The sequence below is a fragment of the Anabrus simplex genome, chromosome 5, assembly GCF_040414725.1.
Source record: "Anabrus simplex isolate iqAnaSimp1 chromosome 5, ASM4041472v1, whole genome shotgun sequence".
Classification (NCBI taxonomy): domain Eukaryota; kingdom Metazoa; phylum Arthropoda; class Insecta; order Orthoptera; family Tettigoniidae; genus Anabrus; species Anabrus simplex.
This window is the reverse complement of record NC_090269.1, coordinates 342,628,421-342,655,098: the sequence shown is the minus strand read 5'-3', so window position 1 is coordinate 342,655,098 and position 26,678 is coordinate 342,628,421. Positions and strand designations below refer to the sequence as shown.

Below are 26,678 nucleotides of genomic sequence, written 5' to 3'. Positions count from 1 at the left end.
TAGTTAATTTCTTCCTGTGCACCGATTTGTAGAGCCAAAATGTACTGGATATAGCGAGAAGCATCGAGCATACTTTGGGGAACACGTGACAAGGATTGGTAAAAAATACTCAAACCACTAACTATTTTGGACTACAACATGCACAAGTCTGAAGTTGATTTGAGTGATCAGTGCATTCAGTATAACACACCTGAACACAGAACTGTGAAATGGTGGAGGAAATTGTATTGTTTTGTAAACACTCAATATTTTGTAATACCATGCTTTTATAGTATTTTTCAAGTGTATACCTTCAAATAAGCCGGCCCCGTGGTGTAGGGGTAGCGTGCCTGCCTCTTACCCGGAGGCCTCGGGTTAGATTCCCGGCCAGGTCAGGGATTTTTACCTGGACCTGAGGGCTGGTTCGAGGTCCACTCAGCCTACGTGATTAGAATTGAGGAGCTATCTGACGGTGAGATGGCAGCCCCAGTCTAGAAAGCCAAGAATAACGGCGAGAGGATTCACCGTGCTGACCACATGACACCTTATAATCTGCAGGCATTCAGGCTAAGCAGTGGTCGCTTGGTAGGCCAAGGCCCTTCAAGGGCTGTAGTGCCATGGGGTTTGGTTTTTCTTTTTATATACCTTAAAATATACCAGTATCTAATTCCTCATCTTACAAATCATCCATATCAGCTAAACAATCCTTAATATCACGCCATGATTGGGCCTCTATTTCCACTCTCCTGCGCGCTGTGAAGTGGAGCAATAACACTGTCATGAGAAATATGTCAACTGGAGTGTCATCTCTTGCTCAGTGTTGTTACTAACAGTACGATGCATAAACTCCTAATGTCCAGATCCGTAGGAACACCGCTTAGCAAAATAACATTAATTTATATGAGCGACTCCGTAGAAACTATGGGGTTCGCGATTTTCGGGAAAAATGCAGCCCATAAAATCTACGGGCTTGGTAGAGAGAGTGTTAATGTGAATCTGTTTTGAAAGGTGATCTGAGGAAAAATATTTACGCATCAAGTAATACTATGAAATATTGTGAATGATATCCTGAAAGAACTCAACTCATGGACATCACCTGAGAAATTATGATTAGCAAAACCTTGATATCTCGAACCTCCATTACTTGAATTTTCAGTAAAGTTTTTAAAAACTAATTAGTTTAGACTCAAGGACAAAACTAATTTTTTTTTTTTTAAATATGGCAAATTAACATTGAGCAACGAGATTCTATCACAGTGTACAACCATCGCCCTCTAGTACACATCAGCCTCCCCACTTTAAGAATACATGCGAACATCAAGAAGTACTCACTTTCTCCACCGCAGTGCTGCAAGCGTGGCCATTCAGAACGAGTGGTACGTAGTTCCCCACAGCAGTTAGGCCTACATTCTGAAAATTTTCCTGTTGATCAGCTTATTGTTTAAGTATTTCACCCTCTCAAAACATTCAGTCACTTCATCTCCAATGTTTTTTAAGATACTCGAGAAGAGTTTTGCAGATTACCTGACCTAATTTCTCAAATGATTAGAACTGTCATTTGAGTCGCACTTTAAAACCTCTGAACTCTTCAAAACAGGCAGAACTACGGTAGTTAAAGTCGTACAAGCTCCTGTATTAACAAATTTTGCAGCTTCACACACAAAATCATTAACAATGTTTATAATCCACACCAACCGTTCTGATGGATAGAAGACATTACACCGATCTTGCTTAAAAATTATGTCCATTAGTGGAGAACTGCATTTTTCTTGTTGAATTAGGCTACGGCATGATTCACAAGTTACATCTTTTTTATTTCCTTCACAACGAAACCACTGAGGAAAGCAAGCGATGCAAGTTTAATAGACACTATCACCAGATCTGTAAAAGAAATAAGGGTATTAAGTTTACTGCATAATAACAGTATGGTTATTATTTAGAATACTGTTATCTAATAACCAACAGTAAATAAATTTTGTAAAAGTGAGTATACGTACAATGCGGCTTGTGAAGATTTTGCAGGATTTCTGTCACTGTTCCTGGAATGTTAGGGATCACTTCCGATGGGACTGATTGAGATCACTTGACACAGCTAATAACATTCATCTCACGAGTATGTTGATTTCGCTGTTTCAAAGGAATTCCTATCTTCAAAATTTTGTTGAGGGCAAGTACTACAGCCCTTGAATCCAGCATGTCATTGTTGCCTGAAGTTCTCCTCAAAATGCTAAAGAACATTTCTAGAGAATCGCTGTTAAATACTCTAGTTAGCATAAAATGAAAGCCAGACGACAATAAGTATTCGATATAGAGAACTGTAGAACACATAATTAGCTGAATAGCCTTGTAAGTTTCATTGCTGAGAAAACTCACTCCTTGCTCATGGCATGCTTCCTTCACATCCTCAAGATATACCAGAAACTCACTCTCCAGTCAGTGAAGCCTGTCATCATCTGTGTTGAAAAAATGGACCTTGTCAGGGCAAAACTTAGCGTTGTTGTAACTGCTAACATCATGGATATTGAACCATTTCTGAATCATTTTCATGAAGTACATAGTCGCTGTGCAGTCTTGGAACAAGTGGGCTTTTGGATGTCCAGAATGTTTTTGGAGATATATCAGAGCTGTTATTACTGGTGTAGAAAATATGTCCTTTGCTCGTTTCACATTCATTTTTTCTATGTTGTTTGGGCTTACATATTTTCGAGTCAGAAAGCGAACAAGTTTTACCACTTGACTTGCTTGCAATTCATATAAATTCTTCACGTGAGAGCCACTTATTGTGTCTTCTCCGTCAAACATGGTCTTCTCTAAAAATGTGTTTCTTACGTTCTTTAAATGTGACATCGGTCAAATGCAAGAAATAAGGGTAGGTTCGGGTCATTTGGGTGAGTAATTTTGGCTTCAAAATCTTGCTATTGGAAAGTCGTCTCATCACATTAACATTGGTCTTATGATTATCGAAAACTAGACGTATTACAAAAAATCCACAAGGCTCAATCTCTCTGATAACAGACAGTGTCAAATTATACAGTTCCTTGCCTGAGATTCGTTTGGTAAAGAAGTACGCGGCTGGAAGTCTGTACTTAGTGCATAATCCCGCTATCATAAAACAAAGCAAATTATTGGCGAGAATTTCGGATTCCCTCACATTCTTGACGTTCTTAATTTCGGATATAGTATTATCTGGAACAGATGTGGTTTTGTGACCAAAGAAAGTATCTAGCTTTTTGTCATATTGCAATTGTTGTTTTATTGCCATTTCATCCACTATCAAGGAACATACTCTTTCAGCCTCATTCAAACGTTCAGATTCTAAAGTTAATCTCGCTTTCACAAGGTTCGTAACTCCTGTGTCGCATGAAGTATCACCCAAATACCTGGACAACGTGCTCTTAGAAAGCAACTTTAGTATATTTTTCTTAGCATACCTATAACCTTTGGGCGATATGCATTCCCAAACTATACTGTGTTTTGCCGTGGATTCTGTCCATCTCGGAGAGCATTTCTCAAAATTCGCTATTTGCTCAAGAAGGAATGAAGACTTGGCATTTGAGGGATCATGCTCGGCTGTTTTAATTATTCGTGACAAGGCTTTATGATAATTATTGTTATACATCTCCAACTCCTGATTAGTTTTATTCCGTTAGTTTTCAAGACGTGAAAGTTTAGCCTGCGCTCTCCACAGTTTTAGTCGCAATTTATTTGTTCCTATTTTGAGTAGCTTCTCGTCTAAAATGTCGCACTGGACATCAACGGAACGATGAAAATTATGATTTGGGGGACACTCGTGCAGGGAAACACCTGAAGTATTACTTTCGTCACAGCCTGGCTCAGTTGATTCATATTTCCGTTTCTTACCTCTGGCAATACCGAATGTTTTATAATAGGTGTACGTTCTGCTTTGATCTGTTGGACTTTGTAAGATGGCTAAGAAGGGAAAACCGAGGGATCAGCAGCATCCTGCAGTTTCTTAATTTTCAATCCAGTTCAATAGTCAGACTCACGAAAATGAAGGCTACATACCACAGAAGATCTAGAATTTAAATTGGGCCTGAAGTTTGCTCCTGATATAGCTTTAAGCCATTGTTCTCTGAGGTCAGTTCGGTTGGGAAATTTGTGAAATGATACTCCTTTCACTTTACTACTCCGGCTTGTGCAGCAAGGCACGCAGCAATACACCATTGCTATTGATAGATAGAAACCTGCAATAGGACATTAATATGCCAAGTTAATGTAGCCTATGACAAGATCGTAAGCAATAACTAATTAAAGTCCTGTAATTTTAATTTTTAATTTAATAAATAAGTATTGATTAGGTGGAAGCCTTCTTCTCATTGCATTTTTAATAAATTACCACCATTACATACCTTCTTATGATGAAATAAATAGTCTGTACGTCCACTAATATCACAACTCAACACAATCTCAGTAAACTACATAAAGAAAAGACACTCGACACATTGTTTTCTCCCTCTTTCTTGTTATTCCTAACATGCCTTCAGCGCGGGTCTCGTCCATGCTTCTAGCGTCACAGCGGCCGAAGTAGTCCCTATGTGATGTTCGCAAAGAAGCACACAAGCCGAGCGAAGTGGGAAGGCTGAGAGGTATACTAGAGGGCGATGGTACAACTGAAGGTTCAGGAAACAAGGAAATGTAACACACAAGACTAACATATTGTGATCGATACACATGCTCTCTTTGTGTTACCATATATGTTTTACAAAGCTAGCATCTAATTTTAGAAAAACTTACGCCTATGCACAATCCAAACTTTCATGAATGTGTTTTTATGTATGTTATTCATGAAAAGACAGTGAATACTAGGTTCCAATTTGATGACTGCCCCCCAATCATGAGAATAATTTTGACATGTTATCGTTGTATGACATTTTTTGTTAGATCTAGTGATGTTTTATGATTGCATGATATGTTATATGTGATTGTATGACCAGCTGAAGATGACCTAGAAAGGTCGAAACCGGTCCTGTAATTTTAATTTTTAATTTAATAAATAAGTATTGATTAGGTGGAAGCCTTCTTCTCATTGCATTTGAAGATGGTTTTCTGTGGTTTTCCCATTTTCACACAAGGCAAATGTTGGGGCTGTACCTTAATTACGGCCAAGGCTGTTTCCTTTCCACGCCTAGCCCTTTCCTATCCCATCATCGCCATAAGGCCTATCTGTGTCGGTGCAACGTAAAACCAACAGAAAAAAGAAAGCGATGCCATAAAATAGAGTTTGTTTGTATATTTTTAGATACTGTTAAAAATAATGTATTCAGTATAAGCCCGTAGATACATATGGTTCAATTATGTGCTATACATGCTCAAAAATGGTATTCTCTACATCTCGAAATTTCGATAACTCAAAATAAAATTTAGTTTCCGGGGTGATTCGAGATATCGAAATTCCACTGTAAATTCATTTTCCCTGATAATATGGTGTTTAAGGCCTGAGAATGAAGATGGGGAATTATTTTGTAACAATATCTAGGAGACCTCCCCTGTGAACCATGTGGTGGGTGGGTAGTTTCTGCATCCCAATGAAGCAGGTAGCTGAGCTGCAGGTGCAACCATATCGTATGGTATCTGTCGAGAGACGAGATTAACAAATGGTTTATTGAAAGTGGTGGGGGGGTTAAGCAGCCTTTTGGAAGCTGCAAGGCTGGCAGACTGGTCGAATGACTGTAACCTTGTAATAATAGCTAGGGGCTTTACGTCGCACCGACACAGATAGGTCTTATGGCGACGATGGGATAGGAAAGGCCTAGGAGTTGGAAGGAAGCGGCCGTGGCCTTAATTAAGGTACAGCCCCAGCATTTGCCTGGTGTGAAAATGGGAAACCACGGAAAACCATCTTCAGGGCTGCCAATAGTGGGATTCGAACCTACTATCTCCCAGATGCAAGCTCACAGCCGCGCGCCTCTACGCGCACGGCCAACTCGCCTGGTGTAATAATAGCTAACATGGCAGAAAGCAACGGGAAACTACAGCCATAACTCCTAAGGACATGCAGCTTTCTCTGAATGAATGAATGAATGAATGATGTAATTATGATAGCTTCCTCCCAAGTAAAATATTCTGAAAGTAAAATAGTGCCCCCTTTAGATCTCTGGGTGGTGACTAGATGAGAGTGAGTTCTCATCAGGAAGATGTATACCGACACTACACGAGTTGGAGCGTGGAATGTTAGAAGTCTGAGTTACTATGGCAAGTTAGAGAATCTGAAAAGGGAAGTGGAAAGACTAAAGTTGGATGTACAGTAGTTGGTATAAGTGAAGTACGTTGGCAGCAAGAGCAGGATTTCTGGTTAGGCAACTATAGAATTGTCAACACAAAATCAAACAGGGGAAATGCAGGAGTGGGTTTAATAATGAATAAAATAGGGTAATGGGTAAGTTACTATGACCAGCAAAGTGAACGGATTGTTGTTGTCGAGATAGACACCAAGGCAGTGCTCACCACAATAGTGCAGGTCTATCTATATGCCTACTAGTTCTGATGAAGGAATTGAAGGAATATATAAAAAGATACAAGATTTAATACAATATGTAAAAGGAGATGAGAATCTAACTGTGATGGAAGACTGAAGTACAGTGATTTGTCAAGGACAAGTGGGTAATGATGTAGCAGGAAAATATGGACTAGGACAAAGGAATGAAAGAGGAAGTTTGCTGGTAGAATTCTACACCGATCATGGTTTCGTCCCTGCTAATACTCGGTTGAAAAACCACAAACTATGGCTGTACACGTGAACAAGACTTAGACGCACTGGAAGGCATGATACTCGTAGGAAGAGATTCAGAAACCAGGTGTTGACTTGCAAGACTCTCCTAGAAGCAGAAGTGAACTCTAATCACAACTTGCTGGTCATGAAATGCCATGTGAAGTTGAAGAAACTGATGAAGTAAGGAAGGAATGCAAGGAGATCAAACGTAGACAAATTGAAAGAAAAGAGATTGAGGACTGTTTCAATGAACAGGTTGCACAGGGAATAAAGAATGCTGAAGGAAACATAACAGATGAAGAGTGGACAGTTGTGAAGAATGAGATCAGTACGGTTGCTCAAGAAATCTTAAGATAAAGGCAAGAACAAATAAGAATCAGTGAATAACTCAGGAGATACTAGACCTGATTGATGAAGAGCAAAAGTACAAGATATGATTAATCCATTCAGATGCAATTTTTCACAGAACAAACTGGCAATGAACTGCAATTTAACTTACGTTGAAAATTATCGGTACACTTGTAACAAATTATCTCAACAATGGACAGAAAGAACTACACATGACAATAGTTCAACACATTGTGGTAGAACTTAAAGCAGTCATCAATATGCAATGCCACCTTGCACCTATCGCATTCATAGCGGGATTCACCCCTATTCCTTCCCTCAGGATTTTTTTGGTAACTGTCACAGCAAACCTTGCACCTTCTGGATGGGCTCTTCTTGTTTGCAGTTCTATCTTCACAAGAAAATGCCCCCAATGTTTAGCTTGCAATCTTAGGAGTGTGCTTGCAGCACTTGGACTACCGCTGGTCTGGTAATCAGGCAGAACAACCTATTCCAAAAGTTGCTCTGCAATGTCAGTCCTGAAGCTTGAGAAACTTCTCTTCTTGCTGGGATTCAGCATGTGATAAATAACACCGGCATTCAACACTGCTATATCCAGCACACAGAAATATATCTTTTTATACCCTTTGGCATACCATCTCATTAGTATGTATGAAGCAAGGCACTGATCATGTACATCAACACCACCCATACCAAAATTGTAATCCACAGTCATATTTGGTTTTAGGACAAGTTTCCCTCTTTTGTTTGTGGTCTCAACAAAATCTGATTTTTCATGCACTGTTGACAGGAAATGGACATCCCTTTTATCAACCCATTTTGTGGCCAGAATTGCATTTGCTGAAGCAAAAGTCATTTCCCCTCTCTTTAGTTTTGTTGTAGCAAAGTGTGATGGCATGAATTTTCTGTTTTACGTACAGTTCCAACAGCATTGGTGTTAAGCACAAGTAGTGAGTCTACTCCGCAATGTTAGTAACACGAGGCAACACTATGTCGTGCGCAAAGTGACTGTCCTTTGTTTAATACTTAGGTTTCCACTTGTAGTGCTGAGGTAAGTAGAGGTAAGTAGAATAGCAATGCTGCCAACTGTTGGTTGCTGGTTTGATACGGCTATACATTTTTTTCCTTGCCGTGCGGACAGTATGAGCCGCGGAAATAGAGCCTCTCGAAGGGAGTGTGTCCCCGAAGGGGACACTGTTCTCATGAGAGAGAGTGGCCTCGAAGTGCAAAGATAGGTTACAATTACTAAATTAATTTTTTCTTGCCGTGCGGACAGTATGCACCGCGGTGATAGAAAAGAGCCTCTCAAAGGGAGTGTGGCCCCAAAGGGGCCACTGTTCTCATGACAGAAATTGGCCTGGATGTGCAAAATTCCGTTAAAGCTAATAAGTGATCTTTATTTCTTGCCATAAGCCTCGAGGTTAAAGGAGGAATTGAGAAAGTGTAAGGTTACCGCCTGACGCCACAACTCTTTCAAACTTCGCAGGCCTCTTTAGTAGTTTGTCTTTTGCAGTGGTTGGTACCCTCGGCCAATGCCCGTGATCCTTGGCAGAAGAATGGATAATGGCGCCTGGACCACTACTTCAGGTTATAAAAGTAAATATATTTCTAGGGGTGGGTGGGTTGGACCCTGGCAGGCATAATGAACACATCTCTCCTCCAGAATAATTTGTAGGTAGCAGCATTGAAACTAACATATTATGTAATAATCCTTGCGGAGTAGACTGTACATTTCTACCAACCGCCCTCAAAACTTCATTAGACTTTCATCCATACAGATTTTTTCCCCAGGTACATAACACCCTTTGAAATATATCCAACAATAATTGTAATACTGATCTGACTTTCCTGAGTTTATCACTGGTGTTCTGTGGAGAATCTGGAGCAAAATATAAAAATCTAGAGATGCTCTTGAACTGTCTATGAGGCATCACTTCAGAAAAAATTGGCATTTGTTGAACCTACCTCTTGGTCCTGTTTTCTTGAATGGAAGGTGGAAGGTCTTTTAGTCTGGGACATCAAAATACACAAAGACATGTAAGCCTTCAGTTCATCATTTGTAACAGGAAACTACTTTTCTTCATCATAAGTTTTGGTTTTATTATTTCCTGAAGTGCCTTAGCAGCATAAGAATTTGTTTCATTTGAACAAATTCCCAGAATTCTTGAGGTAGAAACTCACCCAAAACGTCAACCTTCTCTGGATTCTCACCCAGTCTTCATCTTACGCAAGCATTCAGATCATCATTTGTAGCGCAGGATATATTTTTTGTAAGATTGCCCGTCACTGACCAGTTCCAATTTTGGAGGTTAGGCTCATTACCAACTGTTGCAAATTCTCTAATATCACTCTCTAATTCACTTGAAGAACTATCACTAACATTCCCTGAAGATAATTCATCATCACTTTGCTCAGAGAAAGTGTCACTCTAGTCACTGTTCTCTAAAAAAGTACTATTTAATCATGTTCAACATCGTATGAGTTAGCCAGGGTGTTTTGTTTACGTTCTCGCGCTAAGTGACAAGACAAACTTTCATAACTTATTTGATAATGAAATAACAATCAAGCAGGCTGTGAACAAGCGGGAATGGAAGCATACAACAAACAACATCTCTAAGATATATTGTAAACATTACTGAAAGATATACGTATCCACGGGAACCATGAAGAAGAACTTACGCTGCATGATGGATATTTTTGTCGTTGTATAAATGTGAACCAAAGACTCATGATGGAAATTTCCATCATTGCACGGAAATGGATTAAAGAATGAAGCAGAAAGATAGTGCAGGATGGCTAAGGAAGAATGGCTGAAAGAACTGCGAGGATGTTGAAGGTCATATGGTTGTAAGAAAGGTGGATGCTGCGTATAAGAAAATCATGGAAATCTTTGGAGAAAAGAAAATTGGGTATATGAATATTGGAAGCTCAGATGGGAAACCACATCTACAGAAAGAAGACAAGGCGAAAGGAATGCAGGAACATATTTAACAATAAAGGAAAGAAGTAGTGATAAGTTTCTGGAAAAAGAATAGGCTGTTGATGCTGATAAAATGAAAGATCCAATTTTGAGGTCAGAACATGAAACATCACTGAGAGGCCTAAATAGGAACAAGGCACCTGGAAATAATGATATACCTCCCAGAACTACTGATTGCGTAAGGAGAATCCAGCACAGCAAGGTGATTTCATTTAGTGTGTAAGATATACAAGTATGACGCAAGAGAAGTGCCATCCGATTTTAAAAATGTTTTTATACACGTTCCTGAAAATGCAGGTGCTGAAAAGTGTGAAAACTACCACACCATTATTTTAGTATTCCATGCTTGCAAAATTTGAACACATTATATTCAGAAGAATGGAGAGCCAAGTTGAAGCTGAGTTGGTAAAGGATCAGTTTGGCTTCAGGAGAAATGTAGAAACAAGTGAAGTAATCTTTATTCTGATCATAGAAGATCGAATGAAGGACAAACTCGTGTACATTGCATTCATAAATCTAACAAAGGCATTGAACAATGTTGATTGGACCAAGCTATCTGATATTCTGAATGTGACTGCAATCCGATACCAAGAAAGAAGGATTATTGACAATCTGTACACAAATCAGTCTGCAGTGATAAGAACTGAAGACTACTAAGAAAGGGGCAGCAATCCAGAAAGAAATGTTTGTCTGTTCTGCGTTTCAGTGTTAATATAGAACAGCTGGTAAAGGAAATCAAAGAGGAATGTAGAAAAGGAATCACAATCCAAGGAGAGAAAATCAAAACTCTGAGAATTGCCGATTATATTGTTTTTTGTTTTTTTACAAGTGGCTTTATGTTGCACCTACACAGATAGGTCTTATGGCGACGATGGGACAAGAAAGGGCTAGAAATGAGAAGGAGGCAGCCGTGGCCTTAATTAAGGTACAGCCCCAGCTTTTGCCCAGTGTGAAAATGGGAAACCATCTTGAGGACTGCCGACAGTGGGGCTCGAACCCACTATCTCCCGAATACTGGACACTGGCCGCTCTTAAGCGACTGCATATTGTTGGTTTAACTGAGTCTGCAGAAAATCTGAAGAAACTGTTGAATGATAAGGACACAGTCTTGGGGAATGAGTCTTCTTCTTCTTCATCCTGTTCTTGGTTGCACAAAATAATAATAATAATAATAATAATAATAAATGAATAAATTCAAACAAAAACAATGGAATGCAATCAAATGAAGTCAGGCATGTACAAAATATAATAGACTAGCTGTAGAACCTGGCTCTGCTCGGGTACATTTTCGTATGTTTAATTTCAGGACTTGTATTACCTGTCTGAAATGAATTTATGTAGATCTCTTTATTGTGACGTTGATTAATAAATATTTTACTAACTCTGATAAATTTAGAGTTATTGTTATAGGTTTAGTTGAAGTTTGAGATTATTTAGTTTTGTGTAAAACAATGTCTTTGTGGAAGCTCAGATTGTCTGAGAAGTAGTTGATAATAAAAGTAAGTTATAATTGTATTCATTTACGCCATCACACTATAGATATGTACATGATTTCTATGTCATTAGGACTGTCACTAATCAGTTTATCGACCCTGAGAAGTGTGGATTCAACACTAATATCAGACATTTCCTTTTTCACTCATTCTCAACTCCAATGCTGATTGAGGCTGAACTTGGACTTAGACAGCATCCAGAGTGTCACAATTCATCTCAACGACTGCGAAAACTATCGATTAGACACTAATATCAGTTGTTTTCAATAATTTTTACATGTCACCTCTTCTCTACAGGAAGTCTTACCACTACAGTGTTTTTTCTTCTTCTTTCAGATAGTAAGTGATCCACACATATAACCATAATCTCGGTCATTTTGTACATTTTTCTTTCCATCCCTGCCTACCCCCCATGCCAGTGGGGGCAAAGGTTGGACTTAAACAGCATCCAGAATGTCACTATTCATCCCACTATGGATTCAGCGCTAATATTGGTCGTTTTCGATGTTTTACATGTCACCCTCTCCCATCTCCTCACCTAGGATTATTTTACCCCACTGCAGTATTACTTTATGATAGTAAGTCATACCAAGTCAGGTTGAGAGCCATGCTAGAACATAAGACAAATACATTCATCATATTGGTAATTTTGGACAATTTCCTTTTCACCACTTTTCGCTGCATGCCGACGGGTGCTGAACTTGGACTTAAACGGCATCTGGATTGTCACAATTTGTCTAAACGACCCCGAAAACTATAGATTTGGCACTAATATTGGTAGTTTCCAATCATTTTTATATGTCACCCTCCTCCATCCCCCAACCCTAGGGAAGCTGGGGTTATCTTACCACCAGAGTACATTTTTGAGATAGAAGTCATATGTGTATCATATTCGGTTGAGGGCTACACTGGAATATACACACAAACATTCACAATCTCATTTTGGATATTCTGCTCACCCCTTCCAAAACCCATTCTGATTGGGGCTGAGCTTCGACTTGAACGGCACCCAGAGCATCACAATTCATGTCAGCGATTGTGAAAAACATGGATTTGACAATAATGTCGGTCGTTTCTGATTATTTTTACATGTCCCCTCACCCCATCTCCCAACCCTAGGGAAGCTGCGGATGTCTTACCACCAAAGTAGATTTTTGAGATAGAAGTCGTACCAAATTTGGTTGAGGGCTGTGTTGGAATATACACACAAACATCCATAATCTCGGTCATTTTGGACATTCTTTTTCACACCTTCCAGATCCCATTTTGATTGGGGCTGAACTTGGACTTAAACAACATTCAGAGTGCCACTATTCATCTCAAAGACCCTGAAAACTATGGTTTTTACATTAATATTGCAAGTTTTAGTTTGAGATAATTTTCAAAAACAAGTGTTGGAAGCTGTCAAGAACAGTAAAAGAAAAAGAAGACTGGACTGGAATACCATCACCGAAGAGGAGTGGTGGAAGGAGAGGCAACTGTGGAGAAGTGCCATCAACACCCAACCTGGCAGGAGCTGGACAAGGGGAATTGAAAATGAAGATTGGAATTTTTGTATTATTATTAAATTTCACCCCTGCCCCTCGGGATGCTAGGAGTGTCTTAAATCTACAGTATTTTTTGTAGGTGTTAAGTCATATGTGTACCAAGTTTGGTTGAGAGCTATGCTAGAACATATACACGTCCATCCATAATCTCAGTCATTTTGGACAGTCTTTTTCATCCTAACTGCTATTCCGATTGGGGCTTAACTTTGCCTTAAAAGGCAACAGTTCATCTCAGCAACCTCGAAAACTATGGATGTGATTTTCTTTACATGTCCGACTCGTTGGCTGAACGGTCAGCATACTGGCCGTAGGTTCAGAGGGTCCCAGGTTCGATCCCCGGGCGGGTCGGGGATTTTAACCTTAATTGGTTAATTCCAGTGGCATGGGGGCTGGGTGTATGTGTTGTCTTCATTATCATTTCATCCTCATCACGACGCGCAGGTCGCCTACGGAAGTCAAATAGAAAGACCTGCACTTGGCGAGCCAAACCCGTCCTGTGATATCCCGGCACTAAAAGCCATACGACATTTCATCTTTACATATCACACTCTACCCTAGGGGTGCTAGGGGTCTCTTACCCATACAGTATTTTTTTCCAGACAGTGGATCAGTCAAGTAAACTGGGACCTGGAAGGAAGAGGAGTGGAATGGCACCATGTTGAGAAGGAAGAAATGTACCTGGATAGACAAGATGGAGAGCGCTCTTGTATCGAACCCGGGCAACTGGAGACAGTTAAAGGATGACGATGATGATGAGAAAGTAATACTTTTCTGAATGTTAGTTTTAGGATTTGTATTGTTCCATTACGCTATTTCAAAAGTAAAGTTTCAGTCAGATCGGAATAAACGTAAGTACCCGCAACGAAGTTAAATAGAATGAACAACTTCACAGTATGTCAAGGAAGTCAATAGCGGAATAGGTATCATCATTATGGCAGTGTCAAAAAGACAAAAAAACATCAGATTTGAATTGTTGAGGAGAGCCAACACTGAGATAAAAAGACGGACATTTTCATCAGATAAAAGCATTGAAGATTAGAGTATCAATTAATCTTATAAGACTCCAAGAAAAGAAGAGTACTGCAAGAAAAGAACACATCAGCAAGAATACGATAGTAATTTATCGTGAAATAAGCCAAGAAATACATACAAAATGCGTTATCTACATATTAAATGCTAGGCAAGATTCAATAACCAGCCTGCCATAAAACTCTGACAGGACTGAGAAAAATAAATACTTGAGAAGCTACGGTAACGAAATAACACTGGAAATTTTATTCAATAATTCAGCAGAATTCACATAATAGAAGTTAATGCAGACATTTGTAAGGTCTAACAAAGAAATTAGAGATGTAAACAAGAATCTTGAAAAGAAACATTATCTTGTTTAATTAGAACGCTTTGAATATTTAACCATATATCAGCTGACTACAGATATGTATTCGATTTGCATGAACGAGCAAGACGAGATGGCATATCTTTAAAAGATGGGAGATGGACCATCTGAGATAACCTGACCCGAGGCATGACCAGCCGAGACCGAGGAAGACAACTGGTTAGCCAGCTGCCAGCCACAGGAGCCGTTTCCAACAGTGGAGAATGAAACAAACCTAGGGTAGTCCAGAAGCAGAGGAAGGAAGATAAGTTTCTTGTACAAATTTACGTAATTTGATAGAGAATAATTTTATTAGGTTGTATGTAGTCGAAATATAGTTGGACAGTTTTTGATCTTCAGAATTAACCTTTTAACATGTGGAGACTCGTTCTTTAATTTCTTTCTCACCTATGCATTGTTTTTTGCATTTTATTCGGTTGATGATGACCCGGATTGGGGTCGAAACCGGTACCGCTTCCACTTATAATTAAATAGGAATGTAACACTACATTTCTTATTTATTTGTATTGAATAGGTTGAACTACTTATTTATTATTTCAATTTAATTATGTTAGATTCTCGCGAGTGACTTTATGATAATTTGATTTAAAAGGAAGTACATAGTCATCTATGGATACATGCAGATCCCAACAGAAAAGAGAGAATGCCTTAAGTAGTGTTATGCCATAGCTAAAAGCGAAGTTCACATCAGAAGAAAATGTTATAAAATCATTTAGAATCCAAGTGATAATTTTGAGATCAACGTAGGGAACATATTCAGAGTATACAGATATGTAATACAGTGATACCGGTATTATAAGATATAGGTTATGAGGTATTGGAATGTAAACAAGTAAGATGAAAGTTATGACGAGTTAAGAAGATAATGATCCAGTGTTAAAGATTACTTGTGCGTCAAGGAAATGTGTTATTAGGAAAAGGTAATTATAATAAGAAGAAATATGAGTTGAAATGAATGCTTTATGAGAATGCAAAGTTGATATATGAAAGATGATTTAAATACGAGTATATTCTACGTCGAGATTGAAAGAAAGGGAATATTTAATATAAGCAAGACAAATATCGACACAAGCTAGGATCACATGTGTTGTTAATCGAGTAACATGATAAGTAATCAAGAGGTCACATACTACTATCATTGCAACATACCCTAACCTCATATAAGATAGAGATAGGATAATAGGTCATAATCATCAAATAATATCCCTACTAGGAATAAATACCAGTTATACTCCAACATGAAAGTAGAACTTCTTATATGTAGATAGCTGCATTAATTTAAGTTGATCCTGGAATAATTTAAGTAATAAGAGAGGATCACTGCCATTGATTGTAAGAACGTATACGGGTTCATATTATTTTATGTCTTCATAAATAAGTTTTTCCTAACTGAAAGCGATATATGTGAGATTTTATAGTCTTATTCAGAACTAGTTAAGGCTGTATATAATGTGCTTGATTCTATGATTACATTAACTTAGATAGGAATGTGAATTTGAAGCATATTCTTAAATAGTATGGTAGTTTTTTAATTACTGACTGAGGCAAATAAGAAACTTTTCGGAGTTCCGAAGGCTTAAGAGAACCATAAAAGAATTCATGAGATAATGTATTAATCAGGCTAGAATTCAGAAGTTGTATTCAGACGTAAGGCCATCAAAAATTAATGTTATTGAGCTGTAGTAAGAACAAGTTAGAGTATTACAAATGTCAACGAATGTTAAGTGAAAGGAATGTGATTTCAATGCAACCAGATTTCCCATAAGGAGATTATATTTATTTAGAATTTCATTTAAGGAATGTTGTATATAAGAGCCAATTTCAATAGTGATGAAGTGAAGCATACAGACCAAATGTGATCATTATCAAAATGAATTTATCAATCCAGAGATACAGAAATCAATCAATTTCAGATTTTAATTATATTGTTACCTTTTTCTCTTCCAAGATTCATATACATTCTACTTAATAAATAATGGTAGTTAAAAATTACTCGAGGTCTTATTAATAGATTTCTGCTATAGTTTAAGGTATCTTAGAATTAAGGTAGTAAGTTGTTGGATGATCATGTCGACTCATTGACGCGTCAAAGATGTTCATCGAATCCTCAGGTACTTATTAAAAGACTTGGCATATCAACTTTCCTTTGAACCCACATAAAACAACTTATATGCTCAAATACCCTGAGAAACTGGCTCGGATTCATTTTACGTACACCGACCTGGACGCAGAAAGGGCGTAGTATTAACTGTTTGAAGTAATAATTTGTAGATGTCTTTATTGTGAAGTTGATTGATATTTTACAAACTCGTTTGTAGATTTAGAGTTGTTCTTTAGTGTTTAATTTTAAATTTTAGTTTGAGATCATTTAGTTTTACATTAAACTTTGTCCTTGCCGAAGCCGAGATTGTCAATGAAGTAGCTGACTCTTTCAAATAAATAATGAAAGTAAATAATTTAACTCTTACATATTTACGCAATCCGCTACAGCTATGATGTACAAGATTCCAACTGTCACTGGGACTGTCACTTATAAGCAAGCGACCCGGAAACTGAGGATTCAACAATTATATCACTCATTTTGGGCATTTTCTTTTTCAAACCTTTCCAACCTCCACGCCGATGGAGGCTGAACATGAAATTCAATGGCATCCAGATAGTCCGAATTCATTTCAGTGACCCTCAAAACCATGGAAACGACAATGATATTGATCATTTTAGGTTATTTTTACATGTCACCCCCCTCTGCTCAGGGTGTCTTACCCTCAAAGTATTTTTTTTAAAGATAGTAAGCCATATGTGTGTCTGACTCATTGACTGAATGGTCTGCATTGAGGCTTTAGGTTCAGAGGGTCCCACATTTGATTCTTGGCTGGGTTGGGAATTTTAACTGAGTCTGATTAATTCTTCTGGCTCTGGAACGATGTGTTTGTGTTTGCCCCAACACTTTCCTATTCATATTCAAACAACAAACTACACTACCAACCATCACAGAAACACGTAATAGTGATTACATCCCTCTGTACAGGGTTGGTGCCAGGAGGGGCATCCAGCCATAGAACAGGGGCAAATCCTCATATGCGACGCAGTTCGCACCTGTGACCCCATGGATGTGGGAAAAAGTTGTAAAAGAAGATCAAGTCAAATATATACCAAGTTTGGTTGAGTGCTATGCTCAACCCCCCCCCCCCCCCCCCCACACACACACACACCCATAATCCTGGTCATTTTGGACTTTCTTTTTATCTCTTCTCAACCCCCATGCCAATGGGGACTGAACTTGGACTTAAAGCCACTATACATCTCAGCAACCGAGAAAATTATGAATTTGACACTAATGTTGGTAATTTTTTATTATTTTTACAGGACACCTTCTCCTCAACCCCACCCCTATGAATGATAAGAGTGTCTTACACTAAAAATGTTTTCTCACCAGATATTCACATATGAAACAAGTTTGGTTGAGAGGTATAATGGAACATCCACACATACAGTGGTTGGTTGAGAGCTATGCTAGAACACACACACATACATCCATAATCTTGCTTATTTTCGACACCTTTCTTCAGCCTTTCTCAACCCTCATTCCAACTGAGGAAGAACCGGGACTTAAATGGCATCCAGAGCATCACAGTTCATCTCAGCGACCCCGAAAACTATGGATTTGACATTAATATAAGTTGTTTCTGATTTTTTTCACATTTCACTCCCACTCCTAGGGGAGCAAGGTGTGCCTTACCCCTCCACCCACCCACCCCTCACAGAATTTTTCCATATAAGTCATATGTGTACCAGCTTTGGTTGAGAGCTGTGCTGGAACATACACACATTCATCCATAATTTTGGTAAGTTTGGATGGTTCATTTTTCACCCCCTTCTCACCACCATGCCTATGGCGCCAGTACATTGACTAAACAGCATACAGTGTGTCAGTTCATCTCAGCAACCACGAAAACTATGCATTCGACAATAATATAGGTCGTTTTCAATTATTTTTACATTTCACCCCTCTACCCTAGAGGTGCTAGGGGTCTCTTAACCCCACAATATCTTTTCCAGATAGTAAGTCATACTTGTATCAATTTTGGTTGAGAGATATGCTGGAACACACACACATCTGTCCATTATCTCGGTCATTTTGGACATTTTCTTTTTCACTCTTTCTTACATCCTATGCCAAACGGGGTTGAAGGACTTAAACAACATCTGGAGTGTCAATATTAATCTCAGCAATCCCCAAAACGATGGATACCACACAATTTTTTATTATTTTTATTTCTCATCCTTCTCTCCCCACCCCTAAAGGTGCTAAGGGTGTCTTACCCCCCCCACATGGTTTGTCTCCTGATATTAAGCCGTAAGTGTACCAAGTAGTTTGGTTGAAATTGCTCCAGTGGTTTAGGAGGAGATGTGAAACATACATACATCCATAGAATGATATTTACCTATATATATATATATATATATAATTAGGAAATGAAGCCTTAAAGGAGGTAGATGAATAATAATAATAATAATAATAATAATAATAATAATAATAATAATAATAATAATAATGATATCCAGCTCCATGGCTAAATGGTTAGTGTGCTGGCCTTTGGTCACAGGGGTCCCGGGTTTGATTCCATCATTGGTTAATTTCGCTGGCATGGGGGCTGGGTGTATGTGTCTTTTCATCATCATTTCATCCTCATCATGAAGTGCAGGTCGCCTACGGGCGTCAAATAGAAAGACCTGCACCTGGTGTGCCGAACATGTCCTCGGACACTCCCGGCACTAAAAGCCAGATGCCATTTCATTTCATCTCATAAGTTATGAATTTCATTATGGTCCATATTGACAATTGATCACTATCAAAGGGTAGGAAGGGTCCACCTATTCAATACTATTAGTATGTATATTATAACACTGGGACTAGTTTCGGCCCCATATATATTGGGTCATCTTCAGCCACGCTCCAATTGGAAGACATAAGCACACACATAACCAATAATGATATAAACACTGATATGACACAATTTATAGTCTTAATTTAAACCATTGACAAAGTCTGAATAACATATCTACACTTTAAACTAAAAAATACATCAAAAATGTTGTGGTTGATGGCAAACTATTTTGCCGTTTCTACAGCAGCCATTGTTTTTGAGTTGATATGGGAGTTGGTATCCTTTTCTGTGTAAACACTGATATAATTTAAACCACTGATGAAGTCCGAATAACATATCTACACTTTAAACTAAATAACACATCAAGAGTGTTGTGGTTGGTGGCGAACTATTTTGTCGTTTCTACAGTAGCCATTGTTTTTTGAGTTGATCTGGGAATTGGTATCCTTTTCTGTGTAAATGAGCAACTTTACTGATATTCATGTTCGTTCAATAGTAATATGGGTCAAGACTTATGTAACTTTAAGGGGAACATTCGTATTTTGAATAGGTTTTCCTTATGAATGTAGTGATCTATTGTTTAATTTATTTGGAGGTGAATGTCCCTATGTTGTTCGTAAGTGCACAACCGGACATAAATTCACAACTACTGAACAAGACTTGAGAATCATTAAGGTGATAAACAAAGGGGCTCTTTTGAATATTATGGAGAATGTTTTCATACATTTGGAACAGTATTTCAACCCGAATTTCAATATAAATGAAATTTCAGAAAAAAAGCAAATACATTATTTGACATCACCATTCCAGTATATAATAATACAAAATGAATAAAAATAACAAATCCCATGAACATAGAGATACCCATATACCCCTCCAACAATCCCCACTCCATCATATCTGCCAGATCCACCTTACTACAACATTCTCCTCACTACCCCTTTCTTTACTTTTTTCCTCGCACACTCTTGTCAGTGGTCAGTTCAGTTTTAGTCTGTGTACAACCAGCAGTGACGGTGCTACCGGAGGTGGGTTCCGTAAAAACACATTACTCACACATTCATCCAACTTTGCTTCACAAGCCCCATTAAGTTTTTTCTTTGCTTTCCCTTTCAGATGCTATCTTCAACAACCCGTATTGGCACAATTCACAAATTCATATAAAGCTACGAGGTTCTAAAAATGTAAACTAACCTAGTTTTCAAACTTCTGGAAAACAATATAAGTTCACAAATTAAACACAGGCAATCAACTGTATTGAGGTTTCCTGAAGAAAAAACTGCCAATTTCTCCTCAGCATCTTATTTCCCAATTTATGGGTTTAAATCAACAGTACTCAAGTGACATTCATGATTATGTGAATGCTGAAATTCTCATAGATGCACTTTCCACAGACTCAACTAATTAAATGGGATGAATTTAACATTCATCAAAAAACTTTTTTTTTTGCTAGTGGCAGAGATAGGTCTTATGGTGACAATGGGATAGGGAAGGCCCAGGAGATGGAAGGAAGTGGCCATGGCCTTAATTAAGGTACAGCTTCAGCATTTGCCTGGTATGAAAATGGAAAACCATGGAAAACTATCCTCAGGGCTGCCGACAGTGGGATTCGAACCCAATATATCCCGGATGCAAGATCACAGCCACGCGAAAAACTACCAAACTATTTTATCCAATGCGAATGTCATTTTAAAAAATTATAATTTTAAGAATATATACCTGTACTGACATCGCTGACGCAAATCTCACCTTTTTTTTAAGACACATCAAACATCACAACAAAACTCATTAGCACATCACCCAATTTTTTAATGTATAAGTTTTGTCATTATTTTATGTATACATGCCGAATGTAATGCTTTGTCAATTTTTAATTATAAGTGGCTGAAGATGATCATTATATGATTGAAACTAGTGCCACAATGTGACAAATATAAATGGACACATAAAAGTAAATATGTAGTGATTAGGTGGAATCCTTATGTCTAGCTACTGTAATTATAATTCTATCAATACGGACCAATATTAAGATAACTGCATATGATAAATACAACTGGTCTAATTCTTCATGTGTGACATTGCCATTTATATTATATGATATACAGTTAAACCTTGTTAGTGCGTTCCTCATTAACACATTTTCCCTGCTTAGCATGTAGTAAATTCAAAGTCCCGATTCCCTTCGTATTAAATTTATATAAAAATACCTCACTTATCGCATCACAAATTTTCGCTATTACCGCTTAGTTCAATCACATTTTTACTAGCACTGAAACTGTTATTTGCCATCCCTACTAGTGGTGGTGGAAAGCAATAAGTCCGCCAGGTGGCCATGATCGTTAAGGTGTCAAGTCTTTAATGGCCTGAGGTTGTGGTTAGCTGGTTCGTGTCCCACGGGTAGAAAAAATTTTGACCATCAGAATGTAGGCCGGCAGGGTAGGGGAGTTGTCTCATTTACAAAGCTTTGAAGTAATAGTAATACTTAAGAATACTTTCTCATTTTAAGCTGATTTGCACTATCATCATCATCAGCAGCATTTTATAAACTTTCTTGAAACACAACATGAGGAAAATGATACAAAAATAAAATAAAAACATAAGAAAACTATAAGAATAAAAGGTTAAAAATAAGCTGCAAACCTTTCATTGCTCCCTGGACCAGGCATATACTGTACACTCTTTTTTACACTCAACAGATGGTTGGTCAAGAATAAAATAGTGAGCCATTCTAAATCATATTCAAGTTCCATAGCTTTCTGGGGATCATGTGGAATGTCGACTATCTGTAAAAGAGAAAGAAAAACTCCTTACAATTCCTACAGTAATTCTCATTTTCACTCTTTTATGCTAAAAATATTATTTATATCAGAATTGGATTAAACATTTGTGACAGATGTGCAAATAAGAGCACTGAGAAAACAAGGTACTTGTTAAAACTGCCCCAGGAATAACAGGCATATAACAGCGTCCATCAGCAGTGGTAATCAACGGCCAAGGGCTGATATGTTGTTATTCATATAAACACCGAACATTGTTTTTCTCGTTAGGCTACTCCTACTGTAAATATGTTAATATTAATTCTTAGTAATTATAATTTAAATATAAATCAGGTACCTGATTTAACCTTGAGGTGGTACAATGACTGATGATGCCTTCTATGAAAGGCGAAACACGTCTCGCATTCATATGGTAATAATGATAAATTCCTAATTGTTTAAAATTTAATGTATTGAATAGGTGATATAATTAATAAACTAATTAGCATCCTACAGTAAGTGGAATGTTTGGAGCTGTCAGTGGACAGATGGCGTGGAATGACTTCAGTAGGCGAATAAGTTTCAGTGGTGTCTTTAAAAGTAGGAAAGATCACAATATGAAGATAAAGCTGGAATTCAAGAGAACAAACTGGGGCAAATATTTGTTTATAGGAAGGGGAGTTAGGAATTGGAATAACTTACCAAGGATGATGTTCAATAAATTTCCAATTTCTTTGCAATCATTTAAGAAAATGCTAGGAAAACAACAGATAGGGAATCTGCCAGCTGGACGACTGCCCTACATGCAGATCAGTAGTGACTGATTGACTGACAGAGAACTACACTAAAATTTTCATGCAGTTTGGCCCAGCGAATACATTAAAAGTTGACTGTCTGGTGTATGACTGGAAAGATAGCGTCCAAACTTCCTTTAAATCACCAGGGTCATGGCTCTTTAGAATACAATCCTGTATTTAGGAAAGGAAAATCCTCTACTCTACTCTCCTCTACTCTTCTTCATAGAAAGCAAAATTATAGGAGTGACTAATGATTTCAAAGGGTTAACTGAAAAGAGGAAAAACAGTAACTTTTGAGAAAATTCAGTTGCCTCTTGAAATAGCCATCAAAGAAAAGGTGAATGATGTGAATAAACTGCTGATGGTATGCAATGAGGAAGAGTGGAAAAGCAATGAAGTTCAATATTATAAGAAGGTCATGGACCCTGTGAATTCCGAGAGGAGGATGACAACTTGAGAATCTAATCCATGTGACTTATTGCTCCATATTTTTTATTATGTTGGGTTCTCACCCTCAAACAATCCAAACCTCGAGCTTCCTGAGGACATCTGAGGTGCTACTATCTCACCAGAGAAGGCAAGGCTGGAACTGTGGAAGAAGAAGACCCCTCACCTCTGCGGATGGATGCCAGCGGCTGAGCAGTTACCATCTGGACATAATGAAAGCTGGCTGGTGTGGAAATCTCTGAACAGGCTACAATCAGGAGTGGGAAGATCCAGAGATAACTTGAAGAAATGGGGGTTCAGGACTAGTGATACAAAGTGTGAGTGTGGATAAGAACAAACCTTGAGCCACATGCTTCAGTGCCCAACATCTTGCACAGAGGATGATCTCCTACAAGCTACTCCGAGTGCATTGGATATTGCAAAATACTGGGCATTTGTAACATGATCTCACACGTTATATTTTGTATACCTCAAAGTGACTTAACTGTAAATCTGTATGTTTTCGACTCAAGTATAACACAGTATAATAATTATGTTGCTATATACTATTTTCATTCAATTTACCTGTGTTTACAGTAAATTTTGTGTTTTTATTAAATTAGGAGTGCATAACAAGATTATGTAGATAAAATTATCCTTCTCAAGCAAAATTCAATGTTTTGTTCGAAAACTTGACATATGCTAGAACATTCCAAAACACGATTTTCCATTAGCTTACTTCCAAAATTCCACATCTGCAATTTTAAATATCTCCTGAACGCATTGCTGAATCTATCTCTGGCCCTATGTTTTATATTTATGTTATGATTTGTAACAAGTCACATAAAATGTCCTGAATTTTACTGTTACAATGAATTTTAACAGTTTTTTTATCTCAATAAATAAAAAAATAAAAACAGATGTTGTCTTTTGGAACTAGCAAGAGTTGACAACAGAGGTGTTGGATGATAAAGAAGAAGGTGAGGTACCTGGCACAAGTAAGTGGGGCAATGCCAGATGCAACCCCATAGTCAACACCCCATATTCCCAAGACTAGAGCCCCTGAGAATTCCCTTTTAGTTGCCTCTTACAACAAGTGGGAGATATCATGGGTGACTTTATGCTCCACCCACAAAGGGTTATAACAAATCAAGGAGACTGATGATCAACAGCTGGAAGAGTTCTACTAATGGTTCCTAGACCAATGTGTGAAGAGACTAACTACCTCAAGCACATAAATATTATAGGAGGTCTCTGCAAAAACCTTTGTCTGGAGTGTGATTCCTTGTGAATGCTAAACCTGGGTACAGCAACCAGTTAATACAAATAAATACCATATATGCTGAAGGTGAGATGGATAGATCGAATCACGAATGAAGAGATACTGAATCAAATTGGTGAGTGGAGATTGATAGGGCTAAATTTGACAAGAAGAGAGAGAATGATAGGGTACATTTTAAGACATCCGGGACTTGTTCAGTTAGTTTTTGAGGGAAGTGTAGGCAGTAAGAATGGTAGGGGTAGACCAAGGTATGAATATGACAAGCAGATTAGAGCAGATGTAGGATGCAATAATTATGAATAAACAAAAAGGTTAACACAGGACAGGGTGGCATGGAAGGCTGCATCAAACCAGTCTGTGGACTGATGACCCAACAACCATATATATGCGAATATTCCCAGCATATTTCTTTCAACATTTGGCAGCAAAAAGATGAGGTCTAGCTAGGTATTATTTGCATCAAGGTTGGTACAGTGCTCCTGATATCAGGGGGTAAAGAATACAGGGAGATGCATTGGAGCTCTGAGAGTTAAGCCCAATGACAGTGCTATGCATATGGGGCGTGGTCGTATATACTGTAGGTGCAAGAACGCACACTGTTTTTTAGCAGTCAAACCCATCACAGCTCACTGAAGTAAATATGGTGAACGCAAATTGCAATTGTGGGAATGTATTTGTGTATTGTGCGAGGAGACTTACCTGTACTAAGAGGCAGATTGGACTAAAAAAATTCTGTTTAATTAATTATGTAATTTAAGTGTAATTTACGGCCATTAACTGAAATAAATTGTTTATTTAATTGCGGGAATTTTCAGTTGTGAACATTGTATGACGCACTAAAATGTAAAATGTAAATGAATTACTAATATTAAGATGGTGTTGTAGCTATTATAACATCATGTTGTGCGTACGGTTACATGAAAAATGTAAAACCCCAAAGTATTCCTGGAATCACATTTCACATGTAATGTTCTAAGTATGGCTTATAATATGTAGTACAGTATATTATATTACCCCCACAGTTATTGTGTTAGTATTTCAGTCCCAGAAGCCCTGTCCAAATTTTGTAAGAAGACTTATGTTGTTTATTGTCAATTTTTGCTCAGGTTTCCTGTTAATGAAGAAAGGAGAGCAGAGTGGATTAAGGTCATTAGAAGGGAAAACTGAATCCCTACTCCTTACACCTGAGTAAGTTCAGCAAATTTCAAACCAGAATTATTTGACTGGTCCACAAAGAAAGTTGTTTTGAAGGAAAATACTTTCCTACCATTTTGGAATAGTATTACAGATTGTAAGTGGGACATATTAGTGAAAATTCTACTAATAAAAAATTTGGCCAATACCTTCATTTCTCAAAGTGTCTGATCCCTTCCATTTTTACCTTCTAATTAGTGTTAATAAAGGATGGTTGCCCAGTTGTACTTCCTATTAAAACCATATTCACCACTACCACCTCTAAAATATGTATCCCTGTGGGTGGTGGCAGTAAAATAAGGCCCATGGTATCCCCTGCCTGTCGTAAAAGATGACTAAAAGGGGCCCACGGGGCTCTTAACATCGGAGTGTGGGTTGCCATCCACGGGGCCCTTAGCTGAGGGCCCCGTGGATGCCGTTTGGAATAGTATTTGCCGTTTCGTTTCAGCGTTGTTCCTGAGACAGCAGGTTTCATCCTCAGTGACGATACAGTTCAATAAATTTGGTGTCGGATCCATCGTTTCGACAAAACCCTGTGAAGCCTCTAAATGTGCCTGCTTCTGATCGTCAATCAAGTGATGTGGCACAAGATGAGAACACATTTTCCTCTTCTCTAACTTCTGGGTAATGATTTGTTGCACGGATTCATGGTTAAACTGTAGTTCATCCGCTATCATGCGCACAGTTGATCGCCGATCGTTCGTGATTAATATCCTCACCTTCTCAATGTTTTTGTCACTGATGGCGGTCGCCAGTCTTCCGCTATGGGGGTTGTCAGAAACACTTTCCCGGCCTCCTCGAAAACGGGCGAACAACTCATACGCACACTTCAAGGACAGTGCTTGATCTTCATAAACACGT

The 26,678-nt window shown here is 38.2% G+C and overlaps 1 protein-coding gene across 1 annotated transcript in view; it reads right to left on the bottom strand.

Annotated features, from left to right (window-relative positions):
* Positions 1 to 26,678, bottom strand: part of ldbr (lariat debranching enzyme) — a 141,591-nt gene that overhangs the window by 13,841 nt on the left and 101,072 nt on the right. Inside the window, exon 6 of the mRNA XM_067148596.2 lies at positions 22,003 to 22,145. Within this exon, the coding sequence (XP_067004697.2) occupies positions 22,003 to 22,145 (143 nt within the window). The remainder of the gene's footprint in view (positions 1 to 22,002; positions 22,146 to 26,678) is intronic.